Source organism: Saccopteryx bilineata, chromosome 2, assembly GCF_036850765.1.
Source record: "Saccopteryx bilineata isolate mSacBil1 chromosome 2, mSacBil1_pri_phased_curated, whole genome shotgun sequence".
Taxonomy (NCBI): Eukaryota; Metazoa; Chordata; class Mammalia; order Chiroptera; family Emballonuridae; genus Saccopteryx; species Saccopteryx bilineata.
In genome coordinates, this window is record NC_089491.1 from 346,436,546 (window position 1) to 346,452,753 (window position 16,208).

Here is a 16,208-nt window from a genome sequence, read left to right on the forward strand (position 1 = left end):
GTAAATACACTGATTGCTAAACCGCTTCCTGTATCAGTTAAGATGCTTTCAGATGCAATAAAGATGGCTTAATCAATAACATATATCTCTTAATAGGAAGCCTTGAGGTGGCTGCGGGAATAACTCAGGGGCAGAGCAATGTCACCAAAGACCCAGGTTCGTCCCATTGCCCTTCCTGTTCTCTTTGGTGTCTGGTGTTTGCACAGTGGGTTCAGCAACATTAGGCCACAGCCCTTACTCAGGATGCAGGGGCAAAAAGGAGACCGTTATTCCTCTTGTATGCTAAGAAATTTGTTCCAAAGGGCCCCCTCAAGAATCACTTTCATGTATCGGCCAGGAGGGAATAATAGGTCCCATCCTAATGAGATTATTGGCAAAGAGAATGGAATTGCCTTGTCTGACTTAGACAAACCCAAATTTGCCCTCTGGGCCTGGGGTAGGGCCATCCTTACAGGATGCATAAGATTCTGTGGAAGCACATAGATCCCTGGACCACACTGGGCCAGGTCACAAAGAAAAGGGGAGGAGTGGCTCATTGTTGGGGGGAAAACTTACATGAGTCTCTCCCACTTCTGCTTGTCTTCTGAGTGAGGGGTTTTGCGGACACCCTTCTATGGATGCGTGGATGCCCAACAGCCTGGATGACGGTGTCTTCCTCTACGACAGAGGGCGGGTTTGTTTTCCGAGCAGGATAATAAAGTTCATGCCTCTCCCCAGAGCAGAAGTGGGGCAAGTTTTGCTAGCAGCCCTTTGAAAATATTGCAGTTTTCTAGGTTTAGAATTCTTGGCTGCATCACATGCCCCCCTGGGACTTGGGGGACAAGGGAGAAACCCATGTGGGCATGACGTTCATGTTCCCTGCTACACCAGGAAATGAAAAAGTCCTTGGTCTCTGACCCAGAAGTCCCCTGTCTTGGGCCAGCACCTCTGGGACTAAGGTAGGTCAGCTTCTTTGTTTGCAGTTAGGTTAAATCTCAGACACTCCCTCATTGATACTAACGGAAAGGCGACCATTAGTGTTTGCCACGCCAGATCCGTGCAAGTCTCAGATGCCTTCTTCTGGAAACAAGGATATTTTCACTGTGTAAGAAATCCCTTTCCCACAGGCAGAAACAGGTGACACTTCCTCTCCAAACGGGGACGTGCATTAAGCAAAGATGGAGGCCCCGCGCGGGTCCCTTCATGCTGCCTTCCTGCACTCCACTCCTGGACTCCCTCTGTAATGATCTCCTTTAATATGTCAGTTCCTCTCACCCAGAAGATCAGGAGCAGTCAGCCACAAACCAAACTTCAGAAGCCTGTGAAGCATGCTTGCCATGTGCCCTGGAGACAGGATGTCTCAAAGGCGTCCCTTAGCGATGTCAGGGGAACTGACGTGGAGTGACTGAGACAGGGGAACTGTCTCCCCTGCCCTCACACTGGCCTTGCAGCCCCCTTCCTCAGGAAGCACCGAAGGGAAGGGGGACGTGATAAAATGGTGAATATTTGCTTCAGCAAAAGCCTAATGGAAGCTCTTGCAGGGGGGTCATGCTCTCAGAGGACCTTGGCCTTGAACCTCTCTTACTGGACCCAATAGGGGTGAGAAGGCTAAGCCCGGCATGATCCCTTCTCTAGAAGGAAGTGTTGATGTTAAGATGGCCCCTGGTCCAGAGGAAGAAACGGGGTCCAGTGGGACGAGCAGGGGAAAAAAAGTATGGGTATTTCCAGTTAACATCTGATTAGCTCAGAGTTGCTCTAAATTGTGACATTTGAAGAATTTGTCGTAGCAAGAGGGGAGGAGGAGCGGAAATGAGAGCCACATTTGTCCTCCACCACCAAGGCAGACCTGTGGAGTTACACCCAATTTACCCCTAAATTCTATGTCCCTGATGGCTGTTGATACTTTTAATACAAAACAGTCTTTTCCACTTAGATCAGAAACCCCGTTCTCTTGCTGCTCTGACAACTTACATTTTAAAAGGCACCTGCAGAAACGTAGCACCACAAGAACACACCAGGTTCAATCTTAAGACGGAGGCTGCGTTCTCCCCGCTGACTAGGCCAGACGCACAGGGAAGGATCACTCTGTGTATGGGCCGTGGGACTGTCAGCCTGCATGCTGGTCGTACTGCCATGGGGCCCTTGATTAAGGTCGCTGGCCTCCGTCACACCGCAGTGACACCCAGGGCAGGAGCTCCTCATTCAGAGGCGATAGCTCACCAGAGTACGTGCTGGACCCACTGCAGGTGTTAAACTGGAAGTTCCCTTTCTGGTGACAAGGACCAAAATTCCTGGGTACAATTAAGTTGATTGAACTGATTGAATTGAATATCCCTTTTGTTCAGTAAAGTTAATGCAGCTTTCAGAGGTAGCCTGACCCAAAGGCAGGGAACAGGCTGGGTCCTGGGAGAATCCGGCGTACTGCGGTTTTCAAATTAGAAGTTTGATTGCTTGCGACATCACCTCAAAATGGTACTAGTCCAAAGAAGCTGAGTTTTCCACTAGCCCAGGGAGGGAAAAAAATGGAAGATATTAAAGTGCTTAGAGATTAGGCAGATGCTTATTGGTAGATAGAGGGGCTAAATCTCTTTGTAACCAAAGTCAGAACATCTACTGGTGGACCACTTCCTTAATGTTGAAAAAGAAGTCACCGAGCCTGAGGAGCTGGGGATGTGTGTGCTGCTTCCACACGAAGCGGCCTCTCCTGCCAATTGCAAGGGGGAAAAAATAAACATTTAAAAACCGTGCTTATAAAACACTCAGTGGTCACTTGGGGATTAAAAAAATAAAATGTGACACAAGAAAACTGCTTACAACCGAAGTTGCCAAAGCAACCACCCAAACCATTTTCTGTTGTTGAACAGTGAGGTATTGCAGGAGGAGGTTGACTTGGAGCAGATCTGTGGGGGGAAACATAATTTGTGGTCAGTGCTGAAGGGCAGGTTGCAAGTAGGACCCAGCATCCCAGATGGGGAACGACCGAGGTGTGTAGCAAATGATTCTAGAAAGGGGGTTGTTCTGCAGGGTTCTGGAGCTCCTTTTTAGACAGCCACAGGTAGTCTGGAAAAAAAATATGTAGGTCACCTTCATTCATACACACCAACAATTCACAACTTCCTAGCTTCCAGTAGCAATGACAAGGAAATAAAAGGAAGTTGTGTGAATTCCTCCCAAAGCAGTAGCTCTCAACTCGAGCTATCTGTTCATATTTTCCAGGTAGTGTTTAAAAATACCAATGCTGGCCCTGGCCAGTTGGCTCAGTGGTAGAGCGTTGGCCTGGCGTGCAGGAGTCCCGGGTTCGATTCCCAGCCAGGACACACAGGAGAAGTGCCCATCTGCTTCTCCACCCCTCCCCCTCTCCTTCTTCTCTGTCTCTCTCTTTCCCTCCCGCAGCCAAGGCTCCATTGGAGCAAAGTTTGCCTGGGCACTGAGGATGGCTCTGTGGCCTCTGCCTCAGGCGCTAGAATGGCTCTGATTGCGGCAGAGCGACGCCCCAAGATGGGCAGAGCATCGCCCCCTGGTGGGCATGCTGGGTGGATCCCTGTTGGCACATGCAGGAGTCTGTCTGACTGCCTCCCTGTTTCCAGCTTTGGAAAAATACACACACAAAAAAAAAAAAAAATACCGATGCTTACAACCAGACCGACTGAGTGAGCCCAGCTCTCTGGAGATGGAGTGGGAAATAGATGAATAGATGTTTTATTAAGCCCTGCCCTAAGAGCCACTGTGGAGTTAGGTTGGGTGTAGGATCAAAAGATCCAGGGTCTGAAACATGTGACAAGCCTGGGTTCCCACCCTGACTTCGACTCCATTACTGGTTCAATCGGTGACACTCCACATGTGCGTAACCGCTCCAGAGTTTGGCTCTCAGTCTAGAGTCAATGATGGTGACTTCTCGATACGTTTCCATAGAGATGAAGAAAATAAATGTTTGCCCGGACCTTGGTACAGGTCTGTTTTCCTCCCTTTAGTGAGTGACGGCTCATAACAGAGGGCTGGTTCATCCTCTTTTGCAGGATTTTGCCGCGGACCTTTGTAGCGAGTGGTGGGCTTGGGCTCTTTCTCTCCCTCTGCTCTGTTTTTCTCCTGCTCTTTGGTACCTGGGAGGAAGCCACTCACCTGTTTGTCACACTTTCTGCTTTCCCAGCTGCCACGGAAGTGTCCTTCTCATTTGATGTCGGAAATGGGCCAGTGGAGATCGTAGTGAGGTCACCCACCCCTCTCAATGACGACCAGTGGCACCGGGTCACCGCGGAGAGGAATGTCAAGCAGGCCAGCCTGCAGGTGGACCGGCTGCCCCAGCAGATCCGAAAGGCACCCACAGAGGGCCACACCCGCCTGGAGCTCTACAGTCAGCTGTTTGTGGGTGAGTAGGGCCACGGCCACTGTCACCACCTCTGTTGGCTTTACTGACCTTCACGACAGAAAAAGTGCAACAGCCTGTGGAGTGCTTTGCTAGTGATCGTTCCGAAAGTTACGCATGCAGGGGGCTCCTGTTGTCTCTCCCAAGACGGAATGGAACGAGAAAGGGGATTCAAGAGGCCGGAGTCCAGTCCCACTTCCCGCTTTCTGGTAGTGGAGTCCCTGCAGTCTTCGTCTGCAGAGTCAGAGGGGAGTTGGGGGTGTTGCTCAGGTCTCTGACCCGTGCAAGTTCCGGCTTATGACTTTAGAACAGTATCCAGTTCTCTGATAATTTAAGACATTTGTAACTGTGCAAAAGGAGGGAGGGAGGGGACAGGAAGGAGGTGGACTCCCTATGTTCAGGTTTGCTTGAAATGTAAGTACAAAGCCATTCCTTTCTTTGGGCTTCTTACTGAGCCCCACGTCCTGCACTGGAAGAAGTTCAACAACGAGAAGTTGACACACTCGCTGTTGAGAGGTCTGCGCAGGACGTGGGGTTCAGCCTCAGGGTCTGGGCCTTGCTCTCGGCCTGTCACAGCTGAACCATGGGGTTCAGCCTCGGGGTCTGGGCCTTGCTCTCGGCCTGTCGCAGCCGAACCGTGGGGTTCAGCCTCGGGGTCTGGGCCTTGCTCTCGGCCTGTCGCAGCCGAACCGTGGGGTTCAGCCTCGGGGTCTGGTTCTTGCTCTCGGCCTGTCGCAGCTGAACCGTGGGGTTCAGCCTCGGGGTCTGGGCCTTGCTCTCGGCCTGTCGCAGCTGAACCGTGGGGTTCAGCCTCGGGGTCTGGGCCTTGCTCTCGGCCTGTCTCAGCCGAACCGTGGGGTTCAGCCTCGGGGTCTGGTTCTTGCTCTCGGCCTGTCACAGCTGAACCTAATAGGTTCCTTCCCATCCACTCCAATTCCCATGGCGAGTCAAATTTTCAGTTTTGTTTTCCAGAAAACCCACACTTTAGGAAAGTCACAGTTTTCCTCTGTTAAATGAAAAGAAAGCAAGTTTGAAGGACATTGAAGCTGCGTGCCACCTTAGACACCCCCCACCCCCACCACCACCACTGCTCTGAGTTTCTGGGTTAATTGATCAAGTCAGCCAACTGTGACAGCCTCAGACCAAGCAACATCAGACGTGACCTGGTGGCTGTTCGCATCCATAACACGCGCTGCCCGGTGGCAGAGACTCACTGAGGGTCAGTTCATTTTCACAAGAGCCAGAGCGCCCCCCTCGCGGGTCTTCCATAGTTGTGTGGAGATGCTTTAAGAACATTGGAAAGTCACAAGGAGAAAGGTAAAGTTAGATACTCGCTCGTCTGCGGCAGCGTGGGCCAACGACAGCAGTCAGCTCAGCCCGTTCATTCTGGAAGCAAGCCCGATGTGTCCTACTGTGTCAGCTCGAGCCAGGAAAGAGGTCTGGGGTTGTGACATAAAGTGCTGACTCCTCCACCCCCAGCTAGACCCCACCCCTTCGCAACCCTTCCCTCAACGTACAGTTCTCAGAATCGCGCCTTGTTTTTAAATCATCTTTTCGTGAGTTAAACATCAGGTTCACTGACTGCTGCTAAATATTGTGACTAAAGGTCCCTTGATCGATATGTCTTGCCCAGATTCCCCAAGACGAGTCTCTTCCAAACTCCCGTTATTCCCAAGCATGCTGGTTAGAGTCGACCTGGCTTCCATCATAATGGGACCCTGACTGACCCGTTTCTCTCTCCTTTGTTTTTTAACGTGTCCCTGGCTATGGAGGTCCAACTTCACTTTTACCCCTTTCTGTTCACTGACCACAGTGGTCTCCATTAAATGTGGAGACCAAGTAAAATGGAGAGGGGACAAGGCAGCATATATTGTGGTCTTGGATATTTTTTGATTTGTTTAAACAAGGATAATTTATACAAAGAGAAGAGTGCTGAGGCAGAATTCGGCAGAACGATTAAAATTCAAAGAACTGGCAAAAAGAAAGAAATAGCATCTCAGGAAGAAGAAGAAGAGAGGAAATAAGCCAGGAAGAAGTAGGTGGGGGAGACCCAGGAGTTCTATGAGATCCTCTTTGTTTGTACGACAATAATAGCAGGTGTTCTGCGTGGCATTATACGAGAAGAATATCTTTTGAATTTAGTAATTATGAAACCACGAGTGACCTTGGACAGAGATGGTTTAGAACACTAGACAGACACAATGAGTCGACCCAACTTTTCACTTGATGAAGAAGAGCAAGTTTCATGTCCCGGCTCCTCCTTTCCTGTTATCTCTGTGGTGGGCATGATGTGTACCTCCCAGATGATTACACCAATGTGCACAGGTTTCTGCGATCAAAGCCCACTCCAGGGGACATGTGGAGGGGGGCTTGTTTCAAGAAAGACATCGAGTTCACCAGCTATGAAATTTGGGAGTCTGTTATCACAAGACCATTCAGTAGGAATTCCAGCAGCTAGAGTTCTTCTCAGTCCGGCTCTAATAAGAAGCGTCATTTGTCTAATAAAGCAGTTGAATTAGTTGGTTCCCAACATTTCTTCCAACCCTAAGCACGTATGATTACATGTTTAGAGATGGTTGAGCTGCCAAGCATTTGTCCTTTCTCCTGTGTCCTGTGGTTGACAACATGGGCTTTAAATCCCACCTCCATCCCATCCCAGCTGAGAGACTGCTGACAGGTGACTCAGTACTTCTGTGTCACACAGGGATGCAGTTCTGCATCTTGGGACACAGTGAGGTAACCTGTGGGAGTCACTGTGGAGTCCCCTGGCATAGCACACAGAGTCGTTTCTCCATAGTTTACCTTTTATTCTCAGCTTCCTTCTTCCTCCCTGGGACAGTCGCCTCCTCCCACGGTGACTGATTAGCCTCAGCCCTCCCAGGGACTCAGAACCATGGCCTGAGTGGCAGCCACAGGCCAGATTGTTCCTTGTGTTTGGAGAACAGCAGAGATGCTCAAGGTCGTTATCTAAGCATAAACGACACCAGTCTGGATTGAGCCAAAGCTCCATGGGCACAGAGACCTGCCGGGGAGTTCGGGGTCCTGGCCACCAAGGCAGCGGGCAGCCCAGGGCCTGATCAGGGAGCTAGTGAGCATGTGCTGTAGGGCAGTGGTGAGCAGGTGACACAGGGCAGGCGTCAGGTGGAGAGATGAATTCACAGCCAGCTCCAGCCAGGCCAGAGCGGGTCACAGCTCTTGGCAGCAGTTTCTGGAGGAGGTTGGAGTCCAGGAGAGCTTGGAGGCTGTTACAGAAAACCTCAGGAAGAAGCCAAGCTCCTAAGTGGCTCATTGAGAGGGAAGGTTGGGTCCTCTTAACTAATGACAAAGGTCCAGGCTGCAACTCTCTTGGCTCGGACTTCTTCTGAATCGCTCTGGCTGTTAAGGGAGGTCACACCTTCTGTGCAAGATGTCAGCCCCAGGGAGCTGGAAAATTAATTCTCACTCCTTCGGGATCTTCTGTGCTGTGTGGGAAGCCTGGCTGGTGACCCAGTGGAAGAAGCGGTGTCTTCAGGAGGACGCATGGGAGACAGGGAGGCACTGTATGTGACATCACTGTCCACGCATTGTTGCCGAGCCCAGAGTTTGGGGTTACCCTGGACTTCCTCCCTTTCCTGCATTACTTCCATCAGTAAGTCTGTGACTCTGCCTCCAGACTGCACCCTGGACACATATCACTGCTCTCTGTTGACTCAGGTCCTACCCTGGTCAAAGCCGCATGCTTCTTGCTTGGACTGTTGCAACTGGTCTCCTAACTGGCCCCCTAACTGGCCTGCAGAGATGGGAGATGTGCCCTGAGTACCCCTGCTTTAGCGCACGTGCACGGGCTGCTCCCTCTGCCTGAAACACGCCCCTGGACATCGACACAGCTGACTCCTTGTTGTGTCTGTCCCCAGAGAGGCCTTCTCTGCCTGCTCCATGTACAGTCATCTATCGCCATGCATGCTCCTGACGACTTGTAACCCTGTCACTTACTTTGGCGTCCTCCCCCTAGACGGGAGCCACCTGACGGCAGAGCTCTAGAAGAAGACTACCGTCACTGTCCCATGACAATTTGCTGAGTGAGCCCTCGAGCGCACCAATCAGTGAAATGCACGTTTGCTGTTCGTTCTTGGAGTTGAGATTCCCAGTCAAGCGTAGGCCGTCCCATCTCCCAGGCAAGAAGGGTGTGTTTTCTCATAAACTCCCTCCAGAATTCTTCTCTCGACATGTGGTGCTCTTTGCCATCTTTGGAAATATCTTTTTTTTTAGCAAGAGACAGAGAGAGAGAGACAGAGACAAACAGGAAGGGAGAGAGATGAGAAGCATCACTTCGTAGTTGCTGCCCTTGAGTTGTTCATCGATGGTGGCTGGGGTCCTGATGCAGGGTCGTCCCCCCCCCCCCCGCCTCCGCTGTCGCCCAGACTGGGGGAGGGAGCGTGGGGGGTCATGCCTAGAAACCACAGCCGGAAGAACAGAAATAAAATAAGATGACTTCCTGGATATAATCTAGTTTGGAAAAAAAATAAAATAAAATTACTGGAAGAAGTCAATAAACTGCCTACAGAACAAAAATGCAAATAAACGATGGAAGCGGCTGCCTTCCCAGCCTGTCCCAGGATCGCAGCTCCATTCATTTCTCCCGCCCGGCCCCCTTCCCTCCCAGCCCCGCCTGGGGGGCGCACTGGAGTCCGAAGCTCTTTCCTCAGCCAGGAGACCCCCCCACACCCCGTCCTCTCCACCTCCCGTGAAGGATGGCCCTTCCCCACGAGGACTCACCATATGTTCTTCCTGCCCTTTGCCCTTGAGCGGTCAGAACTAATTAACTTTTGCCATTTCAGCTGCCTTTTTAGTTAGAGTTTTAATAGATGAAGGGAAGTTATGGCGGACGCCGGTTTTTTACCTTCTTTTTATGTACGCCCAACATAATCGAATGGACGGTGAACTTTTAACCCTCCTTGGAGCCTTCAACTAAAAGACAGTCTCTGAATTAACTAATGCCACCTAATTATTTCCGTTGGGGCTGAGCCACTTTCCGAAGGCGGAGGTGACGATCCGTGCAGGGACTTGGAGAGAGAGGCTTCGGACCAAAGAAAGGAGCCAGTCAACAAATTAGTCAAGAAATGTCCCACATAGGTTTTTTCCCCCAGTCTTTTAGTAAGGACTAAACTAAACTTCATGATGCTAAATGGCACCGGTCACACAAAAAGAAGAAGATTGGGGCAAAAAATAAAAATTAGCATCAGTGAAACAGACAGTGAGGAAGGGACAGTTGCTCACCACCACCCCCCACCCCCCATCTGTCCTGGGAGACTCTAAGAAAAGTGGGGGGGAAGTATGCACTCTAATTAGCTCGGACGGACAGAGCTTTGCACCCTAAATGCCTCTTTCTGTCCTCTCTCCTGTCGTCAGCCTCGTTGTCGAGGTCCAGGGTGGGGAGCGCATGGCATGGGACCCACAGTTCATCTCGTGGTCTGGCTGTCACACTCCGGGCAGGGTTCCTCATTCATTTTAATTTCACTTCACTATTTTTCCTTTTTTCCTTTTTCAGCATTCCCAATTCCATTCTCTCCCTACCGCTGGTACCCAGAGGAATGTATTTTGTGTACGCCTGTGATGTATTTGTTTGAACATGTGTGTGTCCCGGAAAGCCCAGGGCGTTGTGACTCTGCATTAGTGGATTGTACTACAAACCTCACCTCGTGTTTTGCCCGCTCACTGAGCCCTGTGTGTGTAAGCTCTGTGGGCAGCTCCATAGCAGTTGTGTGTCTAGAGTTCCTCTTTGGGCATACCACAGCTTGTATGTGTGCTCTCCTCCCAGGCCTGGTCCCGTGGCCTTGCAAGCTCATGTCCACTCCCACAGGCTGAGCACACGTCTCCACAGCTACCGTCTGCCTAAGCGAGAGGCAGACCCATGGGCCCGAACTGCGCTCCTCACGAAGAGGAGAAATCTCTTGTCCTGGGATGAGGGACCTCTAGTTCCCACGGTCTCTGTCTCAGTCACTTCCTCATTCATGTCCCCACACGCCACTCCGAAGGCCCCCTCCCGCCCAGACGGGGGCAGCTGTCTTCCACTGCCATTGATTCATAAACCAAGCACCTGCTAAACCCTTTCTCAACCTGTCCCCTCACTAGTCAGAGTATCGTTACTCCACGGAGAGCACTGTCTCAAAAATAACCAAATCACGTAGCCTTTTACTGTTTTTGTGTTTTCCTTGACCTCCCCGTAGTGTCATGTTCCCAGACATGCCCTCCAGGCAGTCCTGACCTCGCAGACACCCTCTGTCCTCTGCCGCCCTCCCAGCTGCCCTCCTCCTCACCCCACCCTCTGCCCTCCTCCCCACCACCCTCTGCCCTCCTCCCCACCCCCCCTCTGCCCTCCTCCCCACCCCACCCTCTGCCCTCCTCCTCACCCCCCCTCTGCCCTCCTCCCCACCCCACCCTCTGCCCTCCTCCCCACCCCACCCTCTGCCCTCCTCCCCACCCCTTCTGCCCTCCTCCCCACCCCCCCTCTGTCCTCCTCCCCACCCCCCCCTCTGCCCTCCTCCTCACCCCCCCTCTGTCCTCCTCCTCACCCCACCCTCTGCCCTCCTCTCCACCCCCCCTCTGCCCTCCTCCCCACCCCCCTCTGTCCTCCTCCTCACCCACCCTCTGCCCTCCTCCTCACCCCCCCTGCCCTCCTCCCCACCCCACCCTCTGCCCTCCTCCCCACCCCCTTCTGCCCTCCTCCCCACCCCCCCCTCTGCCCTCCTCCCCACCCCCCTCTGTCCTCCTCCTCACCCCCCCTCTGCCCTCCTCCTCACCCCCCCTCTGCCCTCCTCCTCACCCCCCCTCTGTCCTCCTCCTCCCCCCCCTCTGCCCTCCTCCTCACCCTACCTCCTTGCGGGCTTCTTTTCTTCTTCCTGGGGCAGATGTTTGCAAAGGCTCATTTGATGTCTGGAGTCCTAGAGAGAGAACAAGGGGACAGGTGGCTAACAGCACTGGGGATGATTCTTGGCGGTGAATGAAATGAAAAGAGACTGGATATGATTGTTTAAAAAAACAAAGGCTTTTGCTACCTGGCCAGGTAGCTCAGTTGGTTCGAGTGTCATCCCGATATGCTGAGGTTACAGTTTCCATCCTAGGTCAGGGCACATCCAATAATCAACCAACAAATGCATAAATTAGATGATTCTCTTTCTCAGGTCGATTAAAATAAATAAATAAAAATAAAAACTTTTAAAGACAGATAATAAGGAGAGAGAGAGAGAGTGAGAGAATGTAGTATATTAGAATCAGCAGAAAGAAGATGCTTATTTTGCTCCAAAAATGAGCAGAACTCATGAGCAGAACAACAGCATACAGACATTGGTAAAAGAAATATTTAGACAGCGTTCCAAACTGACCTCTTTAAAATTAGGGTGTGCCTTGATGTTCACTGAAGTCACTACTCATCATTTAAAATTTGGATCTGGTTAGGCTCTGGTGGTTTAACGCGGCCGTCTCTCTCAGTCCCCACCGTTGGGATCTGGTTAGGCTCTGGTGGTTTAACGCGGCCATCTCTCTCAGTCCCCACCGCTGGGAGGGACTTGGAACAGAGAGACTTGCTGCAGAGCGCTGGCCCCCTACAGGAACCCTCCCTGACCAAGCGGAGGGAGGTGACCGACGCCCACCATCTAGGGGCGGAGCACATAACTGCTTTGGTTTTAAAGTTGCAGTATATTAAGCCCTTGCACCAAGAAAAAAAAAATGAATTATTTCCATAATGGCATCAAAGAAGTGTTTGTTGACCATCTGGCCCCGGCTCTGAACAGTGAGCACCGCACGCCTCTTCCAGCGTCCCACACCCTCATGGCTTCGGGGAAGATGTCCTTCCACGTGGTGAGTGGTTCGTCTCAGCAGTGGATCCCTCTGTCAGCCACGGTCTGGCCCCCGACGAGCTGTGCATCACGGTACAAGTCAGCGCTCCTTGGTCTCCATTGTTCCTCGCCTGGGAAGTGGGGATAATGATCATGCCTCGCTCCAAGAGTTCACACCTGTTGAGTTTGAGACAGGATGTGGGGCAGCTAGTATTCAGTTAATATCAGCTTTGACACAGCGGTGTTTGATCATGCCTGTCCTGGTGGCGTGGCCTCCCCTGTGAACTCAGACCACTTAGCGCCATCCGCGTCACAGCGCCTTCCTATGTAGACGCTTATGAGGGCTCTTCACCATCAGAAACCCAGTGCTCCCTCCATCTCTGTTTTGAAGTTTTCAGCTACTTTAAATAGTTTGGACTCCTTTTCTTGAAGGACAGTAGAACATCCATGCCATGATAATGAACTAAAAAAAAATAAAATTGGTCCTATTGAATGAAGTTATGAACACTCACAAGCAATATCTGTAAAAACCATTTTCCAAACCCCGGCTTCCCAAGCATTGAATCATGTGATCTGGCGTCCGTTAACTCCCTCCACTGCTGAGGTCCCCAGCTTAAGCAGATGCCTGGGTTTCAAGGTTACACATCTGTATTTCCTTTTTTGTGGATTCAAGTTGACAGTCATCCGTGTTACCTAAGAGACAATGCTCACACATAGAACAGGAGATGGAGCAGGTGCAGCACCTGCAACTCCGGGGGCCCCGCTAGCCAAGCACAGACTGCTTTGCCCCCCTCGCCTCCACGGGCCGGTGTGGCAGCCATGGAGGAGGGCCCGGGTTGGGTGGGTCACTTGGACACAGAGAAGTCACAGCGTCCCTCTTCATCCTGGAGCCCTCTTCCCAGGGACGTGCTGCTGGACCCTCTTTCTGTTGCTTCCTCAGTGGAGTCTATCAAAATCACAACCTCCCCCAGCCCACTCCTGTCCCTGAGCACTGCCTGACATTCTTTCCCATAGTGGTCATCACCGTCCAACACCCAGTACACCTGCCTTAACGTGTTGAGTCTGTTACATTTCCTTCCCCCTCCATAAGAAGGTAAACTCTACAAGAGCAAAGACTTCTGTGTGTTTTGGTTCTCCGGAACCCAGCTTTGCTTCTTAGAAAACCATTATGCCCTGAATTGGAAAACAGTGTCTTTTTTTAATAATTCCTCAGGATCACCATCTTCACCCTCTTTGTCTAATTTAATACCTGATTATATTGCCTCGATCTTCTGTGCATTTGATGAGGGTGTCTTATCTGTGATGGGTAGTTACAGAATTTTCATAATTAATCTGAAATTGCTGTACCTGAATAGCATTTCCAAAGGGGAAAAAAAAGATTTACAAATTAAACCCACATCTCCCCTTGGATGGCTATCCCAGGTCTGATGAATGTACACATAGTCCCTGCATGGTGGGAGCTCTCTCCAATGACAGTGTGTTGATTTTTACAATCAACAAAGATTAAGGAGCATTCTTTTATTTTGCTTGCAAACTTACCATTTAAACTTGTGACATTTGTCATCAAGAAAGATTTCTAGAAAGCACGAGTTGAACTCAATTATCAACGGTTCTAGTGCATTAACATTTTTTTTTCTTTTTTGCATAATCCATAACGAATATTTTCAGGACAAAAGACTGTTCTTTTTAATTGACTTAGATCAGTAAGAGTACTTTCCATCTCACTAACCAATTTAATAAATCAGGGGCCTATCAAAGTAAGAAAAAGAGCATAAGTTATCTAGTTTTTCTTTTGAGAGAGAGACATGGCACTCCACTTATCTGCTTTATACATTAAGAAGAGAGAGTACAAGGCTCTATTTAAAGAAGGCAACAAATACCCATTCGATCACCATTACATGTCACGGTCAGTTAAGAGAAGGGTGGGAAAGTCCGGTAGCAGTGCAATGGTGGAGAAGGCAGAGAGGAGAGAGAACGTAGGGGAAATTGGGACTAATTCAGTGAAATAGAGAGGCGGAGACACTGGATGACAGAGGGAGAGGTTGTATATCATGGACCAGAGCGGGAAGGAATCAGGAACGTCACCTCGTTCAACCTCCTTTTTTTATGGGTAGGAGAAATTGATGCTGAGAGGAACTGAGAGATTTAATGAAAGCCACCCAACTAACCCAAAACAGTCCACAGACCTGACCAGGAGAGAGGCATACACACAAAGTCAGGAAGGAAGACCAGTAAGTGTAAACCTCAGAAAGATCCAGGACCTGGAAGAATCTAAGGCAGAGAAACTGAAGAACATGCCCCCTCTAACCCTTTCCGGAACAGACCCACATACATAAATAACTGCATTCATATATCTAAAAGATATATAATATATAATAAGAATAAAAAATACGATATAATCTAGAATTATTCGCTCTGCCAATTGGCCCTTTTTTTTTAATCTCTGATTTTTTTATATTAATAATATTTACTTAGCATCTTTTAACAGTCTCTTCGTCAAACTCTCAACTATTGCTGAGACCCATTAAATATGAATTATTTCCAAATTGAATACATTCCAGATAGATGAAAAGAATAGAATGTTAAGAGATGTAAATTCATAAATGTGCTGGGAGAAAATATAGTTGAATAATTATATTATTTTAGGTTAGAGAAGTTCTTTGTAAGTCTGGTATAGAAGGCAAAAATCACACACATAAAATAGACTGGTGTGACTACCGTAAACATTCAGAACTTTCGGGGGGGGGGGAGAAGCATTATATACAAATTAAGGGACAGACACAAACGGGAAGGATGTAGTTGTCAAATTTGTAACTAAGTTAAAAGCCCACAACATTGTTAATGAATAAGAAACATGACTTCTCCTACAGCCCCCCCCAAAAAAGCAACTGACATGAAGAAACAAAAGTAAGAATTGGTACAACATAAAAATCATTCAAATTACAGTATTTGAAGCAATGCAAATTGAAACAATGAATTCTTTGTCCCTTCTCCTATAAATTCAATCCTGCCAGGTATTAGACTTGGTGTGCAGAAGGTGGGACTATCATTTTCCACTGATGAAACCCAAATTGGTAAGCTCTTTTTAGAGGAAATATATTTCAAGTGCCTTTAAAATGGATATATCCTCATACCCTGCAATTACACTTACCCAAGAACTAATTCTAAGTAAAAAGTGGATATGTGCACAAAGATTTTTACAGGGGTGTTTATTCGGTATCATATAAAAATCAGGAAAGTTGGAATAAACGTGAAGGTCTAATAGTCGTGGAAGACAGACTAACTTATCATGCATTCACAGAGGGAGCAACTTTTTGTGCATATTGAAACAAGATGCTCTATTGTACCTGGATTGCTTAGAAAATATTTTGTGATATTTCGAAACAATGTGTATACCACGATCCCGTTTCTTCCTTTGTTTTGTTGTTTACACGTGTCTGCTCATAGATAAAAGTAGAAAAGGCTATTTGTTCAAAGTGAAAGCACGTCATTATATCCGAGTAGAATCACGGGTTCTCTTTTCCATTTCACTCATCAGTACATTTATGGTTTCCACAATGAAAATCTGTTACATTCATTTGTGCTAAGGAAAAAAAGGGGGGGAGGGAGATAACTAAAAGCAATGATTTTTACATTTTAGCATATTTTGAAAGGAAATAGTCTTAATTGACAAGTGATAAAAACTTAAATGGTGAGGCATTTATTGGACAAAAAGCCCTTGGAAAGCCCTTATTGCAAAAAAGAAAAAAAAAAACGTAGCTGCTAAAATGATAGAAGCCAAATTAAAATGTTTAACACATAAAAGGTGACTAATGGATTGAAATGCCTCTAAATCATGGGTGGCAAAGGCCCAGATTCCCTTCAGCACAGGTGTGAGGCTGAGCTGACGAGCAGATTGCAGACTGGGAAATCCTTCAAAGCAGTTGTTGTCAATCACTTCTTTGCCATCTACTGTCCCAGAGCTTGGATCCAAAAGGGCACTGGACTCCCTTCAATTAGTCCTCTCTTCAAACATTTCATTTAAAAAAAAAAAGTTCCCTGGAAAATTATTA

At 48.9% G+C, this 16,208-nt stretch overlaps 1 protein-coding gene across 1 annotated transcript in view; it reads left to right on the forward strand.

Moving 5' to 3' along the window:
• Positions 1–16,208, forward strand: part of CNTNAP2 (contactin associated protein 2) — a 1,332,419-nt gene that overhangs the window by 1,199,498 nt on the left and 116,713 nt on the right. The window contains exon 17 of the mRNA XM_066262524.1: positions 4,127–4,345. Coding sequence (XP_066118621.1) covers positions 4,127–4,345 — 219 coding nt within the window. The remainder of the gene's footprint in view (positions 1–4,126; positions 4,346–16,208) is intronic.